At 40.7% G+C, this 18,815-nt stretch overlaps 1 protein-coding gene across 3 annotated transcripts; it reads left to right on the top strand.

Moving 5' to 3' along the window:
* The first annotated feature begins 288 nt into the window (after positions 1–288).
* mtmr1a (myotubularin related protein 1a) lies at positions 289–13,074 on the top strand. Of its 3 annotated transcripts, XM_080051622.1 has the most exons (19): positions 289–651; positions 1,881–1,980; positions 2,244–2,267; positions 3,010–3,033; positions 5,747–5,834; positions 6,208–6,302; positions 6,437–6,544; positions 6,871–6,975; positions 7,163–7,246; positions 7,912–8,061; positions 8,727–8,915; positions 9,383–9,568; positions 9,930–10,088; positions 10,186–10,233; positions 10,360–10,452; positions 10,978–11,091; positions 11,178–11,221; positions 11,315–11,447; positions 12,043–13,074. In XM_080051622.1, exons 1-19 carry the CDS (start codon positions 542–544, stop codon positions 12,208–12,210), a joined length of 2,022 nt encoding a protein of 673 aa, XP_079907748.1. In that variant the 5' UTR covers positions 289–541; the 3' UTR covers positions 12,211–13,074. The 3 variants fall into 3 exon arrangements, with proteins under 3 accessions (XP_079907748.1, XP_079907749.1, XP_079907750.1); XM_080051623.1 differs by lacking the exons at positions 2,244–2,267; positions 3,010–3,033; XM_080051624.1 differs by lacking the exons at positions 289–651; positions 1,881–1,980; positions 2,244–2,267; positions 3,010–3,033 and adding an exon at positions 4,967–5,031.
* The last annotated feature ends 5,741 nt before the right edge of the window (positions 13,075–18,815 follow it).

Here is an 18,815-nt window from a genome sequence, read left to right as displayed (position 1 = left end):
CTTTACAGTATTCAATATATTAACATACAATGGTTGCAATAGCTTTTTCTGGATTTAAGGAACTGAAGGAGGGGAAATGCAATGGTGCACAGGCACATCAAATGCCACCTGGGGTGGCCAGTAAGATCCCTCCCCCCCCCACCCCTAGAATCGCCACTGATAGAGGGTTTTTCATTGCATGGTATGATGATGAATGCTGTGCTATGTTTGACAGTTGCAACCTCGCGTGCGTCTCAGTAAGTGGGCGGAGCTACGGAACAGATGCTGCGAGAGAGAAACCATCAGCAGGAAGCACAAATAACCAAACCAGAGGAAACCACAATCTGACAGACAGACAGACAGACAGACTGTAAACACGTTTCACAGACGGGCCCGTTTACCGAACAGAACAGAATAGGTGCGCACTGAGGTGGGCATTGGGACCATATACTGTACATCGGAACCTATTTTATCGCATCTGCATCCTCATATCAGAGGAAATCGTTCTTTAATCGTCCGCCCCCGCCCCACTGACCCAGAAAAGGAAGCGGCTGTGTGTCGGATGGAGAGACGGGCCGGAGGAGGTGCCGGAGCGGCGGACGGAGCAGGGCCGAACAGAAAGACCTGGGGCGCAGCGAACTGCGGACAAGCCGCCAGTGAAAACCCCGAAAGGTGAGCGCTGTGCTCCATGAATTTACAGAAGGATGTGTGTCAGCCATTGACGGCTGTCTCGCTTTTACGAAATATGTCACTCCCATTAAAATGTTACACGTAATGTTTTCTTAATCAAAATAAGCCTATCTTCAATTCGGCGTACATAAAGCACATATTGTAACGTTTAAAAACTGGTTTGAGACTATTTAGCATTGATTAAAGGCTATAAAAGAGTGCCAGATTTTGACTGGAGTTTGTAGTGACAGCACAGTAGCTAATGGTGAATAGGCTAGGTGCTTTACAACCCAATACTAGCTTTCTGACAACAAGGAGAAGACTGTCTATGGTGAACTAAGCACTATGGTTTAATGTTGGGGTTACAGACACCTAGCTTAACTATCACGAAAAGGGGCTCCAACAGCTAGCTTAATGCTAACGCAGGCTAGTATCCTCCATTCTAATGTATTGTAGTAGTAATAGGTGACGCTATCGCTAACTTCACTGTTTACAGTGCTGGGTGTCAATTTACATCCAATGTATTATTATCCACATTGATAAATATTATTCTGAATTAGTCGTAACGATCTGTGTTCAATTATTCAATTATGTATTCTCTTATTAGAATAATATTTCTATTATGACATAGTTAACAAGATATTTCCATACAATTTCCTGTGTTATTACCTACTGGTGAAGCTTCCTGTTAAAGCCTAGCGTCATTTTAAATTGGCAATAACTCGGTACACTGACTAAAGTCATACTCCATCGATAATGAAAACAGTCATTATTAGTATTTTTTTAAACCTTTGTAAATCCCATAAGACTTAAGACTAAATTAGCACAATAATATAAAAATGTAGCTCATACTTTGAGGCTCCTATGTCAGCCTCAAGTCTTCTTGTTTATGACCTGACAAGCTTTGGGGATAACTTTCTGCCATTATTCTCAGCAGATCCGCTCAGACTCTGTCATGCAAATATGCTCTGATATGCATCGTTAGCTGTGGGACCTTATTTAGACAGGTGTGTCTCCGAAGGTGGACTCCAATCAAGCTGTACGAAGATCAAGACAAATGGGAGGCGTATGAGCTAAAATAAAGTGTCATACCAAAGGGTCTGGATACTCATGTTAATGGCATTTTTTAAAGTTTTTAACTTATCCAACATGACGTGAAAAAAAGAAGGAGGTCTTAATACTACAGGCATGTGAGCAGCAGGTCAGCTTTTCACTTGTTTCTCTGTGTTCAGTCCAACAGGTTCTCATGTAGAGTGGTGTAAACAGCTGATCGCAGCCACCATCAACAGTCAGATCTCTGGAGCTCCGGAAATTGTCCACAGGGAAAACAAGGTAACTAACACACACACACACACACACACACACACACGGGTTGTGTTTTCATCACTTCCTATGAAATGATATAGATTAATTTCCTGAAGACTTGTCCTTACCATAAATACTGCTTGCCTAACCCTAACTCTAAACTTAACTTTAACCTCAATCTACCAATTACCTTAAAGCAAGTCTTAACCCTAAAATGTCATTATTACACACACACACACACTTACCATGGTGGCAGTGTTTCTCATCAGTGTGTGTTTTGTAAATCATAGGCTGGGAGAACACCAGATTTCATGGTAAGGCTTGGCAGAGATGGCAAAGTGTATGCTCATGTGCTATATACTGTAGGCACTTTACTTTACGGGCAGAGCTATGTGTGTTGTCTGCTTGCCAGCTATGGTTCTTGTTAAGATAAGCTACTGTGATGAGTTGCTGTGCAGTTTCTCTTATGCTTCTGTCTGTCAGCAGTAGCTTGCTTTGTAAGGTTTGAGCAATCTAAGTGCAAACTTTACAGTTATTCTACAGTAGAATTACTGCTTGATTTAGGGTCTGTGTTCTGCTTGAAGGGCAGTTACATAGCGCGTATGTTGAATGCATTGGTATGTCTCATGCTTGTTTTTGAATGGGCATATACAAATATAAGTGCTTAGTTGTTCTGCAGCTCTCTTCTCATAGAATAGCAGGTTTCAGTAATTGCGTTTAATCGGATATTTGTATCAGCTTTGAAGTTGCAGTGTCGCCGGTCAGTGCCAGTGCATTTCTCTTATTGCAGACGCTTTGGGCTTTTGTGTTGTTTTTACCTTCACCCATGTAATCAAATACACAATGGTTACATTGTACTTGTAGAGACGTTTTCAACAAAAACAATAAGAAGGATGTTGAAGTAACTTTAAGTTATGAGCTAAAGCTAAACTATATCAGACGGTGAATGTAGTTGTCAATTGAACATTTTTTATATATATGTGTGTGTGTGTGTGTGTGTGTGTGTGTGTGTGTGTGTGTGTGTGTGTGTGTGTACTTGGTGTGTTTAACCTCTAGGTATCCAAAAGGCTGGATCGCAGGGTAAGAGTTGTAGTCTTACTAGCTTATCAATACAATACATTTCAGACACATAACACCAAGAAAAGGTTTAAAAGAGCTCAACAGTTCTTTCATTTGTCATATACACAACAACATTGGCAGAGACATCCTTGGTTTCAGGTTCTCCTCAACAATGTTTTACAAAATACAGGAATGAAGTATAACATGAAACAGAATTAAAGGTGGAGTCAGTGATTCTGGAGAATGCTTGTTGACAAAATAAATTTTTGTCAAAGTCAGTGAATATCTCTTCACGATCCACTACCGGTACATACTGTGTGTGTGCGCTGACATAACAATACAGTGTTCGAACACAGCTGTAAACAGACGTGTTGCTAGCTACAGTGGGTGATTTTGTTCATATACCCGGCGTCTACAGAGCCTAGGCTGTGTATTAACACTGGATTTCTTTTTCAGTGCACACAGAGGACTGACAGTAAGCGAATTGTGAGGAGATATTCACAGATTTTGAGAAACAGTGATTTTGACAACAAGAATTCTCCAGGATCCCTGACCATGACCTTTAATAATGTAGAATATGATATAATAGAATACTACTGTGGTAGACTGGTGCTACTTAAGTGATAACATGAACTGTAATTACAGGATTTGAAGTACATAGACACATACAGTACTACTGCCATGTTGCAGAACCCTGAGGAACCCAGCTGCTGACCAGTACCATTAATGTTGATGGGGGCGTGTCCTTTTGCGTGTCATTTCCTGTAGTCCACAATCAACTCCTTTGTTTAGCTGACACTGGGCTGAAGGTTGGTGTCCTGAGAGCAGCCTTCATGGACATTGGGTCTCCATAGAGGGCTTGGTTGGCGTTGTGGACGTGTATGTCAATGTTGATGTTTGTCTCAAGCCTACAGCATGTCCGTACTGTGTGTGAGCTGAAAAAACACACAACCTAGGCTCTGTAAACAAAGGATCCACCGTAGTTAGCTACGTGCCCGTTTTCAGTGCCTATGGTATGTTTTAACACTGGATATATTTTCAGCGCTCACAAATGTACAGGCAGCCGCCGATCATGAGGAGATATTCACTGATTTTGACAAAAAAAAAGTGATTCTAACAGTAAGCTTTTCCAGAATGGCTGACTCCACTTTTAAAGTCCAATGTTTCCATAGAAGATGTGATGAATAGGGGAAGGTGAACAATCAACAGTAATAGGTTACTTACAGTGTCTTTTACCTATTAAATATGTCATTTCATGTCATGTGAACAGGATTTAGTTTTGTAGCTAATTTATGGATGTTTTTTTTTTTGTCAGGGATGTTTGAGGGTGAAGGTTAACTATCAAATAAACTCAAGACAGGAAAGAGTTAGCCATATTTCTTCTCCTTCTTTTTATTCTTCCTTTTCTCTCTCTCTCTCTGGCTTTCTTTGTCCTTTACTCCTTCACTCTTTTCACAGAGGCTGTATTGACCTGACCATTTGAGTGTTTGTCAAACCTCAGTGTCTGAACATGGGTTTGACCATGTGTTGCACAGTGGAGAGTGGGTGGAGTGACCATTATAAACAGCATAATGTCTTTTTACTGCATAACTTCTATTTCTTTCTTCTTACTTTCTTCGCTGCTGGCTCTCACCTCTGCAGCAAGACTCACAAGACGGAGACAGTGATTCTGAGAATACTTCCAATGCTTCGGCAAGTTTCTCCCTCTCTTTCTTCTTTCCCTACTCACTCCATCCTGGCCTGCATGCCTCATACTACCCGTCTGTCTTAAATTCCTTCACTGCTGCTGTGCTGAAGACTTGCAGCAAATAACACCTAAATATGAATATGATGTACAAGTTAGAAGCTGTTGAATTTTATTATGGGAAACATAATAATAATGGATTGGACTTACTGTATATAGCGCTTATCTAGGCACTCTACAGGGTTCCAGGTTCCATTCATTCACACACAGCCATACCGGCGGCGGTGGTAGTAAACTACGATAGTAGCCACAGCTGCCCTGGGTGATGTTATACAGTTAAGTAACATCCTTTCTGTACCTATAATACAATATGAGCTGTCGGGTTGTGTGTCTTTTGCCTCCAGTCAGACCTGGAAAAGCATGAGACATCTAATAACAATTTATTTTTTTTATTATAATTTTTTTAATGGTAAGAATGTTCTCAACTTACCATTTAAAAAAAAAAAGAAAAAATGCAAGAATCGTGCCAGTACATCAACATTATCAAAAATCTTCTAACTGCTTACATTGCTGCACTTCTAAACAATGACATATAAAGGTAGAGGTATTTAGTATTTTTTGGAATGGGCCAAGGTCTGTGGTCCGAACAGATGACAAAAGATCCATCAATTTTCTGACATCCTGATATCAAAGTGACTGTGCACCACCATTGATTAGCTGATTGGCAGTTGCAGAGCGTAGGGGTGTGATTGTGTCTTGTTTTGTCTGTCTTGTGCGATGGGCCTGAGCCATTCACAGCACTATAGGCAAGCACCAGTGTCTAGAATTGGATTTGAGTGGCTAGCTGCTAGCCAGTGCATGGTGTTGAGGAATGGTTTACAGGGAGCTTAAGTAGTGTATGTCACATGCATCCATCTACATGCATACAACTCCAGAGGGGAAAACCCTTTTTAAAGATCACTGGAAAGGGCCAGGGAACAGCCATTGATTTAGTATGTAGTTGTGTACTGTTAGCTGTTTGTTTGACTGTCTGCTCCGTTTTCTTTACAGAACCTTCCTGCTCTGAGGTACGGGGCGCCGGTCAGAATGTTGCAAAACCAGGTCCCTCTGTTACCAGGGGAGACCATCCAGACGACAGGTATGTGTCTCTCTGTCTCTCACCTGTGTCCATAATCATAATGTCTATTATGATGTTGACAGTATACATCATTTCTTAACTTAAAAAAAAATGAATGTACTGTTTCTTAACTGACAACTAAGCAAGTGTGTGTGTGTGTGTGTGTGTGTGTGTGAGTGTGTGTGTGTGTGTGTGTGTGTGTGTGTGTGTGTGTGTGTGTGTGTGTGTGTGTGTGTGTGTGTGTGTGTGTGTGTGTGTGTGTGTGTGTGTGTGTGTGTGTGTGTGTGTGTGTGTGTGTGTGTGTGTGTGTGTGTGTGTGTGTGTGTGTGTGTGTGTGTGTGTGTGTGTGTGTGTGTGTGTGTGTGTGTATGTGTGTGTGTGTGTGTGGGTACAGTCAAGGATGTGATGTACATCTGTCCGTTCAGCGGTCTGGTGAACGGAACCCTGACTATCACAGACTACAAGCTGTACTTCTCCACTGCGGAAAGGGTACCTGCACAACTTTAAATGCCTTCCATTCACAATCACAGGATTCCTACTGTTTCTCAGCTGTGTGTGTGTGTGTGTGTGTGTGTGTGTGTGTGTGTTTCTGTGTTTTTAATGTCTCTTCATGCATATTTCAGGAGTCTCCGTTTGTCCTGGATGTGAACCTGGGAGTCATCAGCAGACTGGAGACCATCAGTGTCCCCAACCAGGGAGAGAACACCAAAGGACTGGAGCTGGTTTGCAAGGTACGTACCATACACACACACACACACACACACACACACACACACACACACTAAGCACATGCAGAAACACACACTCACCATGCGTACGCGCTAGGGCTAGTTACTGGCAAGGACTTAAAGATATGATAAGCTTCACAATACATTGGTCACGATATGATACATCACGATACATTGCGATACGATGCATGTTGAAATATATTGTGATATTCCGCATAGTTCACTAAAAAATGTAGAAACGGCTAAAGTACAAGTATACGGTCTGAGTCTTAATACATGACATCGTATTATATTAGTAATTCAGTGTTGATCTGCTGTGGTTGCATCAGGACATGAGGAGCCCCAGGTTTGCCTACAAGACAGAGGAGAACCATCCAGACGTATTGGAGGAGGTGCTGGCCAAACACGCCTTCCCCCTGTCCCACAGCCTAGTGGTAGGTCTCATTCAAATGGCTAAATACCATTTCTATTTATTTAGAAGAAATCTTCTCTAAAGTACTTGTTTTGTTTTTTTATTTCCATAAAGTCGACTACAGTGTGTAAACTGCATGTAGCCATAAACACATCATTGTTTTACAGTGTTGTTGTGACTGAATGTTAACAGTTTTTATCCCCTGGCAGCCCCTGTTTGCCTTCCTGTACGATGAGCAGTTTCCTGTGGACGGCTGGAAGGTTTACGACCCAACAGCAGAGTACAGACGCCAGGTAATACTCCAATACAACCAGATGAGTAAAGCAACCAATAATGACCAACCTATTTGTCTATATTAGTATAAACTAGGGCTGTCAAGCGATTAAAAAAATAATCTAATTAATTACAGGCTCTGTGATTAATGAATTTAAATTAATCGCATACTCATATGACACTTTTATGCCTGTTTATAAACAGCTGTATAGCCTACTACAGTTTGTTTTCTCTCTCTCTCTCTCTCTCTCTCTCTCTCTCTCTCTCTCTCTCTCTCTCTCTCTCTCTCTTCGCTCTCCGTCTCTCGTAACTTCTGTCTCCTCAACTCAGCCAGGTTTCTACATGAAATAAAATTAGGAACTAGCGCCAAATTTTCTCAAAAAAACAAGCAGACTAAATGACGACTGTCCGTCTCCCACAACAGACAGCGCTGCACTGCCACAGATGTGCATAGCCTATGCCGACTCATTCTCCATCGTCGTACTCATAAGCAAAAATATTGATACACACAGGGCGGGTATCTGTTTATACGGGAGATGAGACAGCTAGCAAACAAAATTGAGACACACGGAGGAAGATAGAGATACTGTTTTTATTACAATATCCCATCAATTGCAAATAGTAATATTGTATGGAATATGCTTCACATTTTCCCACAACACAGTCTCTTATTGTTTGTTGTCAGGGCCTCCCCAACGAGAGCTGGACCATCAGTAAGATAAACAGCAGCTATGAGCTGTGTGACACTTACCCCTCCACCCTGGTCATCCCCACCAACATCACAGATGATGACATCAAGAGAGTGGCTGTGTTCAGGGCCAAGCACCGCATACCGGTCAGTCTGACAAACACACACTGAGGACTCACGTGACATGACTACTGTGATGCTGTATGTCTGTGAGACTTCTATGGAACTGACGGAAAGCTATTTCATTTAAGCTCTACCAGCTTCAGGCATTTGAGACTAGTCTAGTCTAGGATCATTGCTTTTGGAAGTTGGTTTTTGATAACTCATTTAGAGGTGGAGTCAACAATTCTATTGAACGCTTGTTGACAAAATCAGTGAATACGTATCTCCTCAAGGTCCGCTACCTGTCTGTACTGTGTGTGCGCTGAAAAAAAATCTTAAGTTAATACACAGCCTAGGCTGTATGCAAAGAAAGGTACCCACCGCAGGTGGCAACATACCCCTTTAAGGAGCTTAGGCTGTGTATTAATACTAGATTTTTTTTCAGCACACACACAGTACAGACAGGTAGTGGATCGTGAGGAGATGTTCACTGATTTTGACCAAAAGTGATTTTGACAACAAGCATTCTCCAGAATCCACCTTTCTTAAGAATTGAGTTCATGACACCGGTCGTCAGTCTGGTGTTATTTTTACTTTTGTAGTCAACATTTCCCTGGAGAAATAACAAGCTCAACAGTGCATCAGTGTGTCTCTCTGCTGTGTTTTCTGTCTCTCCTCCTGGTCCTGACTTGGTGCTGCTCTTCCTCCAGGTCTTGTCCTGGATTCACCCAGAGACCCAGGCCTCCATCGTGCGCTGCAGCCAGCCGTTAGTCGGGCCCAAGGACAGTCGCTGTAAAGAGGACGAACGCTTCCTCCAAATCATCATGGACGCCAACGCACAGTCACACAAGCTCAGCATCTTTGACGCCCGGCAGAGCAGCGTAGCAGTCACCAACAAGGTACAATACAGCACAGACATGTTTCAGAAAGATCTCCCCACTTTCATATTCCACGTTGACACAGCCTAGCGTGTACACCATGCGTACACGCTAGGTTTGGGTATTGGCATGGACTTTGCGATACATGGGTCAGAAAATGATTTATCACGGTACATTGTCATACGATGCATATTAAGATATATCGCGATAAATTGCGATATTCCACATATTTCAATCAAAATGTAAAAAATGTCAAAAACAGAGATACAAGTTGCTGTGTGCGATCGTGGGTGCTCTTGATACATCACATTGCACTGTATGGGTAATTCAGCGGAAAACTACTTAATTCAAAACTTTAATTCAAATTCAAATCCCCGACAATTCGAAGCAACTAGAAAGATCTCCTTACCTTCATATTCCATGTGGACTGATTTGGTTCTCTTTTCACCTTTCAATTCCTCAAAATGCGATGGCTCTCACACATGCAGGCAAAGGAGGGAGGCTACGAAAGTGAGACGTTCTACCCCAACGCAGAGCTGAACTTCCTGGAAATCCCCAACATCCACGTGATAAGAGAGTCTCTGAGGAAGATGAAGGACGTGGTGTATCCCACCATTGATGAAGCCCACTGGCACTCTGCCATCGACCAGACACACTGGCTGGAGTACATACGGGTAAATCTCATTCACAAACAACACATAAAAAAGGGTCATTGTCGTATCTGTGTAATGGAACGTTTTTTTTTTTTTTTTTTTCTATTATTAATACAGCCAAGAGATACACTTACAACCTTTGATGACAATACAAAAAAACAACAACATGCTAAATAAAATAAAAATGCATAGAAATACATACATTATTGTAATAGAAAAAATAAGTTGATAGGATCCCTGCTCTTAATCTAACCACAATGAACGCGTTCACGCTGACAGCCCTAGTTTTAGTATGACCTCAAGATGTATAGAATGCCTCCCCTTTACTATTAACTGCAAAGGATGAATCATTGACACATTGTCCTGTCCATACTCTGTGTAGCTGTTACTAGCGGGAGCAGCAAAAATAGCTGATAAGCTGGAGTCGGGCAAGACGTCGGTGGTGGTTCACTGCAGTGACGGCTGGGACAGGACGGCTCAGCTCACCTCTCTGGCCATGCTGATGCTGGACAGTCACTACCGCACGCTCAGAGGGTTCCAGGTGACACAATACATTACAGTGTCAACTATAGACTGCAGTCTACCTCTGTAGTTCCAACACTCAAATGAACTGTATGTGTGTATGCTTTTCTCTCCAGGTTCTGGTGGAGAAGGAGTGGATTAGTTTTGGACACAAGTTTGCTGCTGTAAGGAACAGAGTTATTATGACATGTCATGTGCCACTGTTATGTGCTTCAAGTTGTCTTGATGTAGAACCATGACATAGTGCATTCCTGCCTGTCTATTGAAACCTTTTGTATTGTGTGTTGTAGCGCGTGGGTCACGGTGATGAGAACCACGCTAACTCGGAGCGCTCGCCTCTCTTTGTCCAGTTCATCGACTGTGTGTGGCAGATGACTCGACAGGTCGGTCTCCATTCTCATATTTGTAATCATTTGTCATAATCCCACTTAAGATTTAGACCAGGCCTGATCTTTCGCTCATTTCCATTAAAGCAGCACACGATACAAAACACACACACTCAGCCAATCACAATGAGCCTACTCATGATGTGTACATGGTCTCCATAGTAGACTTCATAGAAGAATCAGTGCTTTTTACATGTATCTATTTATGATTAGTCTGCACACTGTTATGCCCCTATAGTGTATATTTTCAATTTCTTTAGTTTACTGTATATTACACATATTATAATTTATTATCTTTACTTTTTACTGTTTGGCTTTGCCTTACTTTTGCACAATTAAGAATGTATGTACTGTATGACTTATCTTTCTTTTTATCCTTCTGTACTTATTGCAATGTGGGTCGGAGAGAAATATATTTTCAATTCCTCTGTATGTCTGGCACATTGTATTGCCTAAATTGACAGTAAAGCCAACTTGATTTGAGACATTCACATGTAGAAGCCTCCACTCTTCTGACTACAGTTCCCAGCAGCCTTTGAGTTCAACGAGCTATTCCTGATCACGGTGCTGGACCACCTCTACAGCTGTCTGTTTGGTACATTCCTCTATAACAGTGAACAGGAGAGGACAGCCAAGGTACGTAACCATTCTACTGTTAACAAGGGAAATGCTGGTGGTGGAAGAGTCGTGTGAAACTGAACTCTTCTTTGTGTCCTGCATAGGAGGTGCAGACCAAGACCATCTCCCTGTGGTCCTACATTAACAGGTGAGATATTTACTACATGAGTGAGTGAGTAAGTGAGTGAGTGAGTGAGTGAGTGAGTGAGTATCTGACTCTTCAATGTTTTTCCCCCAACAGTCAGCCAGAAGACTTCACCAACCCCTTCTACGTGGACTATGAGCACCATGTTCTGTATCCGATGGTTTCCTCCAGACATTTGGATCTGTGGAGCACCTACTACGCCCGCTGGAACCCACGCATGAGGCCGCAGGTATGCTTGCTGTGTGGTTGGTGAATCGGGGGTTGGGGGTTGGGGGTTGGGGCCACTGGCTAACGCAGTGGTGCGGAGTGGTGGAGTAAGGCCTTGTTCACACAAGACGCATGACGTGAGCTTTACTTTTGAATAAAAGTTTAATTGAACCAATATGTGGACACACATTCACTAATGGTACGAACAAGAAGGAGAACTACTGAGTTTTTCGGTCTTCCAACTTTTTTCCATCTGTTTTCTTACTAAACAACACACACACTCCTATACACATCAGCTGATGTTTGTCATGCCTAGTTGTGACCGCAAACACTGCATTCCCACAGTGATAAAAGTGTCTGTTCTCTATGTCTACTAACAGCAGGATAAAACAACGTTATTTTCCCATAAGACAAACTGGCGGCGCAGTGAGGCTAATACTTCTCTACCTAGCTAGCTAATAAGCAATGATCAATCTTTCCCATTTCGTCTTTAAAATGCATGCCCAGTTAAAGGAATGGTTTGTGTCGCCTTGTCTTGAACCTGGGAGTGAGACAACAAGCTAAAATAAAAAAAGTTGAACTATTCCTTTAATGATGGAGTGTGTGATGTGTTGCAGGTGCCGGTGCACCAGACCCTGAAGGAGCTGTTAGTCCTCAGAGCAGAGCTCCAGAGGAGGGTGGAAGAGCTGCAGAAAGAGGCCACCTCCCACTCATTGTCCTCGTCCTCTGAACACTCTCCCTCCCCAACACACGCCACAGGCACTCCAGTACACACTGTAGTCTGACACGTACTTGCACACACATGCGCGCGCACACACACACACACACACACACCCACAGACCAAGTGAGTGCTATTAAAGTCTTGTATTTTGGAGGAATGGCCAAAACTTCCTTGCAAAGATAATGGCCCTCACAGCCTGGGTCGTCAGCCAAGGGTTGGTCCTCACATGTTTAAAAAGACAAACACAGACACAAACACTTTAATGCACGTTTTAGCCCAATCTGTAAAAAATACTGTGGATAACAGTGTTGACAATGCAATGGAAGCTTTACAAAGACATTTTTTTATTTTATATACTGTATATCGTTACATTCCTGAATACCTTTTTTAGCAAAGTAAAATGAGCTCCTCACAATGTGTTTTAAGTAAAAGTAAGTATTAAAAACAAGCCAGTGTCCTCATCGAACCACATCTGCTCATTATTTAATTTTTAATCATTGTATTTATTGAGAAAAATGAAAAAGGACTTCCCTCTCAGCTCATTGAAGTTGTTACTGCCGTGTCTTTCTTTTTCTACGATGACATGCTAGCATTTGTCTCAGGGCTGTTACTCACATGACTGCAAAAGGCTGCAACCAACATGTTACAAATGACTGCAGTCAGCTGGAGTGATTGAACAAATCACAATGCATGCTCCTTCATACTTCTCTCCAGATGAGAAACATTGTTACATTCAGCTGTGCCATAGACTAGTGCTTCAACAAAGAAGAAACATTATTAAAGTGGACTCCTTTTTATATACCACCAGATCCCTCCCCTTATATACTGTACAGGCATTGTGACACCTCACCTACTCCCCACCTACAAACACCGCCACTTGTGTTAAATGACCTTGAAGCTGCCTTTCTGTATTTTGTATAACAATAGTTTACTTTTCATTTTGTATTTCTACATTCCTTAAATTGCCCCATACGTGTCATCCACATCTCCGATCCCACATCCCCAACATGTGATTTTCTGTTTTATTGCCATCCCCACACACCAATTTGTCCTTAACTGTTGTAAAATCACTTGAATTTTTAAATCACTTTAATTGCAAAGTAGCTAAAGGCCTGTGTGAGTAGAGCTGGTCCTAGACTATATGTAATAGTCTGAAAAAAAAGCCTGAATTTTTTTAAATGCTCGCTGGATCATAACACCACAACACATACAATAGAACAGTGTCTATGTAAATATTATGTTAGATGTCAAATATTGAGAAGTCATACTTTTTTTTATTACAATTCAATTTTCACAACAGAAAGTAAAATACCTGTTACAATTCAATATATTCACTTCTACATCAAAAATGTGTAATTGCACATTATGTGAGACACTAAAGGGATGCATTAAAAAATGTATAAAAAGTTCTTGATCAAATGAAAACCAAAAATATTTTGGGTTTCACTGAACTCAAATGTAAACAATCACTTAAGTCTCAAGTTCAGTTAGACAGTTTATGTGACTTTTTTCACTGCATACTTAGAAACCTGTACATATAGCTTTAAAATAACTACGGTACAACTGCAGTGGAAAAATTTGATCTGTCGAAAAAAGGGCGACATTACCCAATATTTGGATACAATCACATGATCAGCCAAAAATGCGAGTGCTAATCCAGGTTGCCACTCTCCTCATTTTGCCTTCATTTCAAAAGCTCATTCATAATAACTTCACCTGAGATAAAAAAATAAAAATAAAAATCAGTGTCTCAATCTCTGTGTTCCAAATTCCAATTTAGCTGGAAAAGATTGAACAGGATAACTAACAGCATGTTAGCCTTCATTAGCAACGCCTTATTTTAGTTTTATCAGTGTATTTTTACAGTTTCATAAAGTGTTTACTACAAAAACATAACCTGTAATTCTCACTATCTGTGGCATGTGATGCACGTCTGGTCTTTTTTAATGTAGATGACATGACATTTTGTCTAATTATGTGAAAAACACCAATCATCCTAACAAGCCATAAGCACTTCTGACACATTCCATTTTAAGAAAATAATAATAAAAGGAAGAATTCAAAAGTCAAGTCTGGTTCTTGTCTTTCAAAGTGGTTTCTTTTATTGGTTCATATTAGTAACAAGTACCTGTAACATATCGCCAGGCAGTTATAGTGGAATAAGAGAGAAAAGCAAAAGAGTTCACTATTAACACTTCAAGCAATGAAGACTGTCCCAACATTCAGTTGTCAGAAAAGACACAGACTTCAACACTTGTGAGCTTACAAGTTAAGCGTGTATAGAGATATGTAGAGAAAAAGCATGCATCAAAGTGTGTATGTGTGTATGAGAACTAGTGTTGGTGTGTATGTGTTGCACGTAACCATGCAAAGCCAGCCCCACAAAGATTAAATAATTAATTATTCCTTTTTTTTTTACTTCCTGAACTTGGAAAAACTATGTGACCATTGTTTTTGTTACCAGACTTTGATTTCTGAATCAAAAATTTAGGTTGTGGAATTGTAGCTGGCTTTGCTTGACGTGTTGACAGGCACTGGCGTGTTCTGCTGGGAGAGGACAGTTCTCTAGGATGTTTGCAGCATGTTAGGAGGGGTCAGTGTCAAGTGACTACATCCACAGTCTGTCTTGTGTAATGTCATAAAATACAAATACCGTACAGAGTTTGGAGAACAGGGAGACACTTTACAAAGCAAACTAACAGGATAATCTAGGTTCAACACTATTGAGTTGCATTATTAGGAAGTCCCACCACAACTATATCAAAGTGCAGCACTAGATACGTGGAGTGCCCTTTAAAGTTGTGAGCCAAAGCATTAAAGGTGCACTATGTAACTTTGGGTGTGTCAGAGAAATTAACATTTTCTAAGGTATATTCTCATAACTGAATAAACAAACTTTCCTCAAAGGAGAATTGGATCCCCAGAACACTGTCTGAAGTTAGAAAGCTATCTTGAAAGAAACAGTTTATCTGTTGTTGTTTTCAGCAGCAGGGCCCACCATTTGTTGTTGACAAATATATTCTAGTCTTACGTTTGGTTCCAGACGCCTCTAAATCATTTAGTTTTGATTTGTGGTAGAATTATTCAAAACTAAATTACATGTAGAGAAAATATGTTTTGTAAACATACTGCAGGCTCTGCAAATGTTAACAAATCTCCCTACCCTGAAACTGCATAGTGCACCTTTAAACCCTAATACAATGGTACAGTTTGGAGTGCTCCTAGACGCATATCTACATTGTCTGAATTGTCAAGTGTAAATATTTGGGTACATCAGATTGATCCGATAACTTCCATTTCTCATGCAACTCAAGTGGACTGCTTTTCACTTTGCAGTTCTGTTGTTGCCTTGAAACAGTGCTAGAGTAATGGCTGTATAAAATGTGTCTTGATTATTGAAGCATGCTTAGTAAATTACCCTCCTCTCCAGAAACTACGTGGTCCCTAAACCTAATTTGGCTAGTTACACCACTCCGGCTTCTTTGTACATTTCAAATAAGTCTAATGCTGTGATCCATCACCACAACAGACTCAACCCCTAATGAGAGAACACCGCACCAGTCTACAGCTATCCAAACAAACCTGACTATTTACAGGAGGAACCTTACAACTTAACCATTCGCCACAAAGGTGCTGTGTGTTTCCAGGCTAAAGCAGCTTTAAACCACAGCCAATAATAACATGAGTCCTTAACACATTGTGTATCTGAGTGAGCCTATCAGGTGCATGTGTATTGTCCTTTTAATGGACGTAAAAAAAATCATTCCTAGACATTCTTCTCTTCACTCGAATCCATCAATTCTTCATCCAAACATCAAACTCATTTCGATATTGCACTTAAGACACTGAGGACTTCTCTGTGCAACATTCAGTTTTCAATTTCAAAACCGTTTTCTTTCAAACAGATGATTCAATCTCATTACGTAAAGCCAAAATTAATCTCAATCAATGCTACATCTTTGGTGAATTTGTATTTTTGCTACAAGCCCCAAAGGTTTTTCGCTAGATATTTTTTATACATTCAGGAAACGGAAAGGTTTGTAGTCTTGTGTTTGACCTGTGAGGGAAGTTCAGCTCTCAGCCTAAGCTTGACCAAACAGCCAGCCAGGTGCAGCTATACGGGATGTTACATTGAATACTATGGCGCGCCCCTGTTGGAGCTGTGTGCAGCGTATAAGGCAAAGAGAGAAAAGCACCATTTGAATTACAGCCGACAGGGCAGAGAGGTTATCCATGCAGGGCTCATACAAGGTGAGCGGAACCGTTTGTTACTCCGACCACTAGGGGTTCTCGAACACTAGTCAGGGTTCATAATATTTAAAGTTGTAAATTACAATAAAAAGTCGTAATTAATTTAAAGAGACACAATTTTACGGAAAAAAACCATTCCAAACCGTTCTAAAGTTGTTATATTATGAGAAAAAAGTATTCTAATATTCTGTTGTAGGGAATGAGGGTAAAGAGGCTTAGTTAGTGTATGGTAAACCAACACACTGTCTAACTGTTGTTTCTTTACCATGGACAATAGCCTATCTTTGCAACCAGCCTCTGAGCAGTGTTCAGACGACTGACTAGCAGCGGAGTATTTAAGGACTGTTAGCGAAGGAGCGCCACCAAGGGATTGTGGGTAGAAGAAGCGTCTGCTTTTCCAAGGCAACATGGAGGAGATTGCGCTGCGGTGTGGTATATTCATGTAGGACTGTGCTGCATCCTGTCAGATACATAACACACATGCTTTTATAGGCCACCAACACTTTTCACAACTCATACAACACATACTCACTGCTTATCTGAAATGACATTATCGAACAACAGTGTTCAAAATCCAAAATCCTTCACTTCCAGACTATTCTATCACACACTACTCAGCATGTTAACAACGAATTGTGATCATCCAATCTTTGTTCTGAAATATCCAACTCTGAAATACAGAAGAGGCTACATATTAAGCAAACAATTACAGAAACCACACTATGTCATTCAGGGTAGACAAACACTAATTGAATTGATCGGTTGTGATATGCACAGTATTTTTAAATCCTCTCCAAACCAACAGCAATCAAACAATTTGTCCTCTGATAAAGTTAACATTCCCAAGTGATAAAATCTTTCCATCAAACATGCCATGGATGTGGCATTATTCATTAGGTTCTATGTTACACTTTTGGATAATTTAAGTCCACTACATAGGGTTAAATAATTGGAGCAGTGCTATTAAACAACAGACAGTATAGAGAACAGTGAATGATTTCAGATGCAGCCCGGGTCTTCCTTAAATAGAAGATCTCTCATTCAGGAACATACAAGACTAACTAGCTACAAAAAACAACTTCAGTTATTAGGAAAAGTCAAGTCGGGTACAAAGTGTAAAAAGAGCAGGTGAACCGAGTGTAAACACACACACACACTTAAGAGTATAGGTTAATATGGAGCATAATAATGCTCATACACCGCTAATAGTACAAACATAGAACCGCTAACAGAAATATGTACAACCAGCACAGCTTTCCAAAAGCACTTGTTATGACACTATTCAAGATCCTAACGCTAATCACTGCTAACTTTATCTAAGTATAACTCAAGAGGTTTTTTTCCCCAATGCATATTATCTAAACCAGTACTGTCTTTGTGCCAGTGCCTCAAGCTCTTCCCTGACTTCTCACATCTTTTCATCTTTTACAATTACCGCAATAGAAAATCTTGTTCTACTGGCGGCCATTTTGCGACCATCTACCAAAGGGTGGGTGTAAAACATCACAGCAACACTTTTGTTTGTATTTACACCTCATACAAACCAGTTTGACTGATACTGAGACAATAATTGTAAAATATTGGGCTTGAAATGTATGTAAAATAATTTGCATAGGGCTATGTAATACTCTATGTATATCTACCCATACACTTGATTTCACCTTTGTCTAATTCTATAGAACAGAATCTTCCTCACATGCATTAAACATGTCTTTTAGGCCAAAATGATATACACATTACATTTTGGTAAGAAAAATCGCTTGACTGGTCTCCTCGGGATACTTTAAAATGTTGTATTTTTTTTCTTTTACCATTACTGCTTGGGGCATCCAAAAAAGGCGTGGGCCAATTAGCTCTCTGGTCTACATTATCTAAAATGGATTTAGCATGTGTATAGAACTAGCATAACATTATCACACAAGGTAATCTTCAAAGTACAACTGCTACAATGATGTAAATAGAAAATGGCCGCCATGGAACAGAGATAGAGATAAAGGCAGTCACACTGGCACCCCAAAGCTAATAAAATAAAACATAGAAACAATTCTAGCTAACAAGTCCTGTAGAAGTTGTATCTTCAAAAAAATTCACATTTCACAAATGTTCTGCCTATCCGCGAGCCTCGTCACAGCCTGCTTTATCCGGAAGTGGCAACGTTTTGCTCTTGGTCAAATAGCTTACTGTTACCGAAGATCCCTTTTAAATAATGAAGAAAGAGAGGTACGCGCTGTGCATTTTTACTACAGTGGAACGGATTTAGCTAGCATGGTTTTTATGCTTCGTCGATTTGACGAGAATTCATATTTGCCGCTACATTGAATTCCCTGAACTCAGCGTTACAGGACTGAACTTTAATATTTTCCATTTTCTCACCATCACAGCTTTTAAAGAAAACAAGCTCTTCCAGGCTTCCTTCA

The sequence above is a fragment of the Ammodytes marinus genome (assembly GCF_949987685.1).
Source record: "Ammodytes marinus genome assembly, chromosome: 23".
Classification (NCBI taxonomy): Eukaryota; Metazoa; Chordata; class Actinopteri; order Uranoscopiformes; family Ammodytidae; genus Ammodytes; species Ammodytes marinus.
Note: the sequence above shows the minus strand (reverse complement) of the source record. Positions and strands in the feature narration are given on the sequence as shown.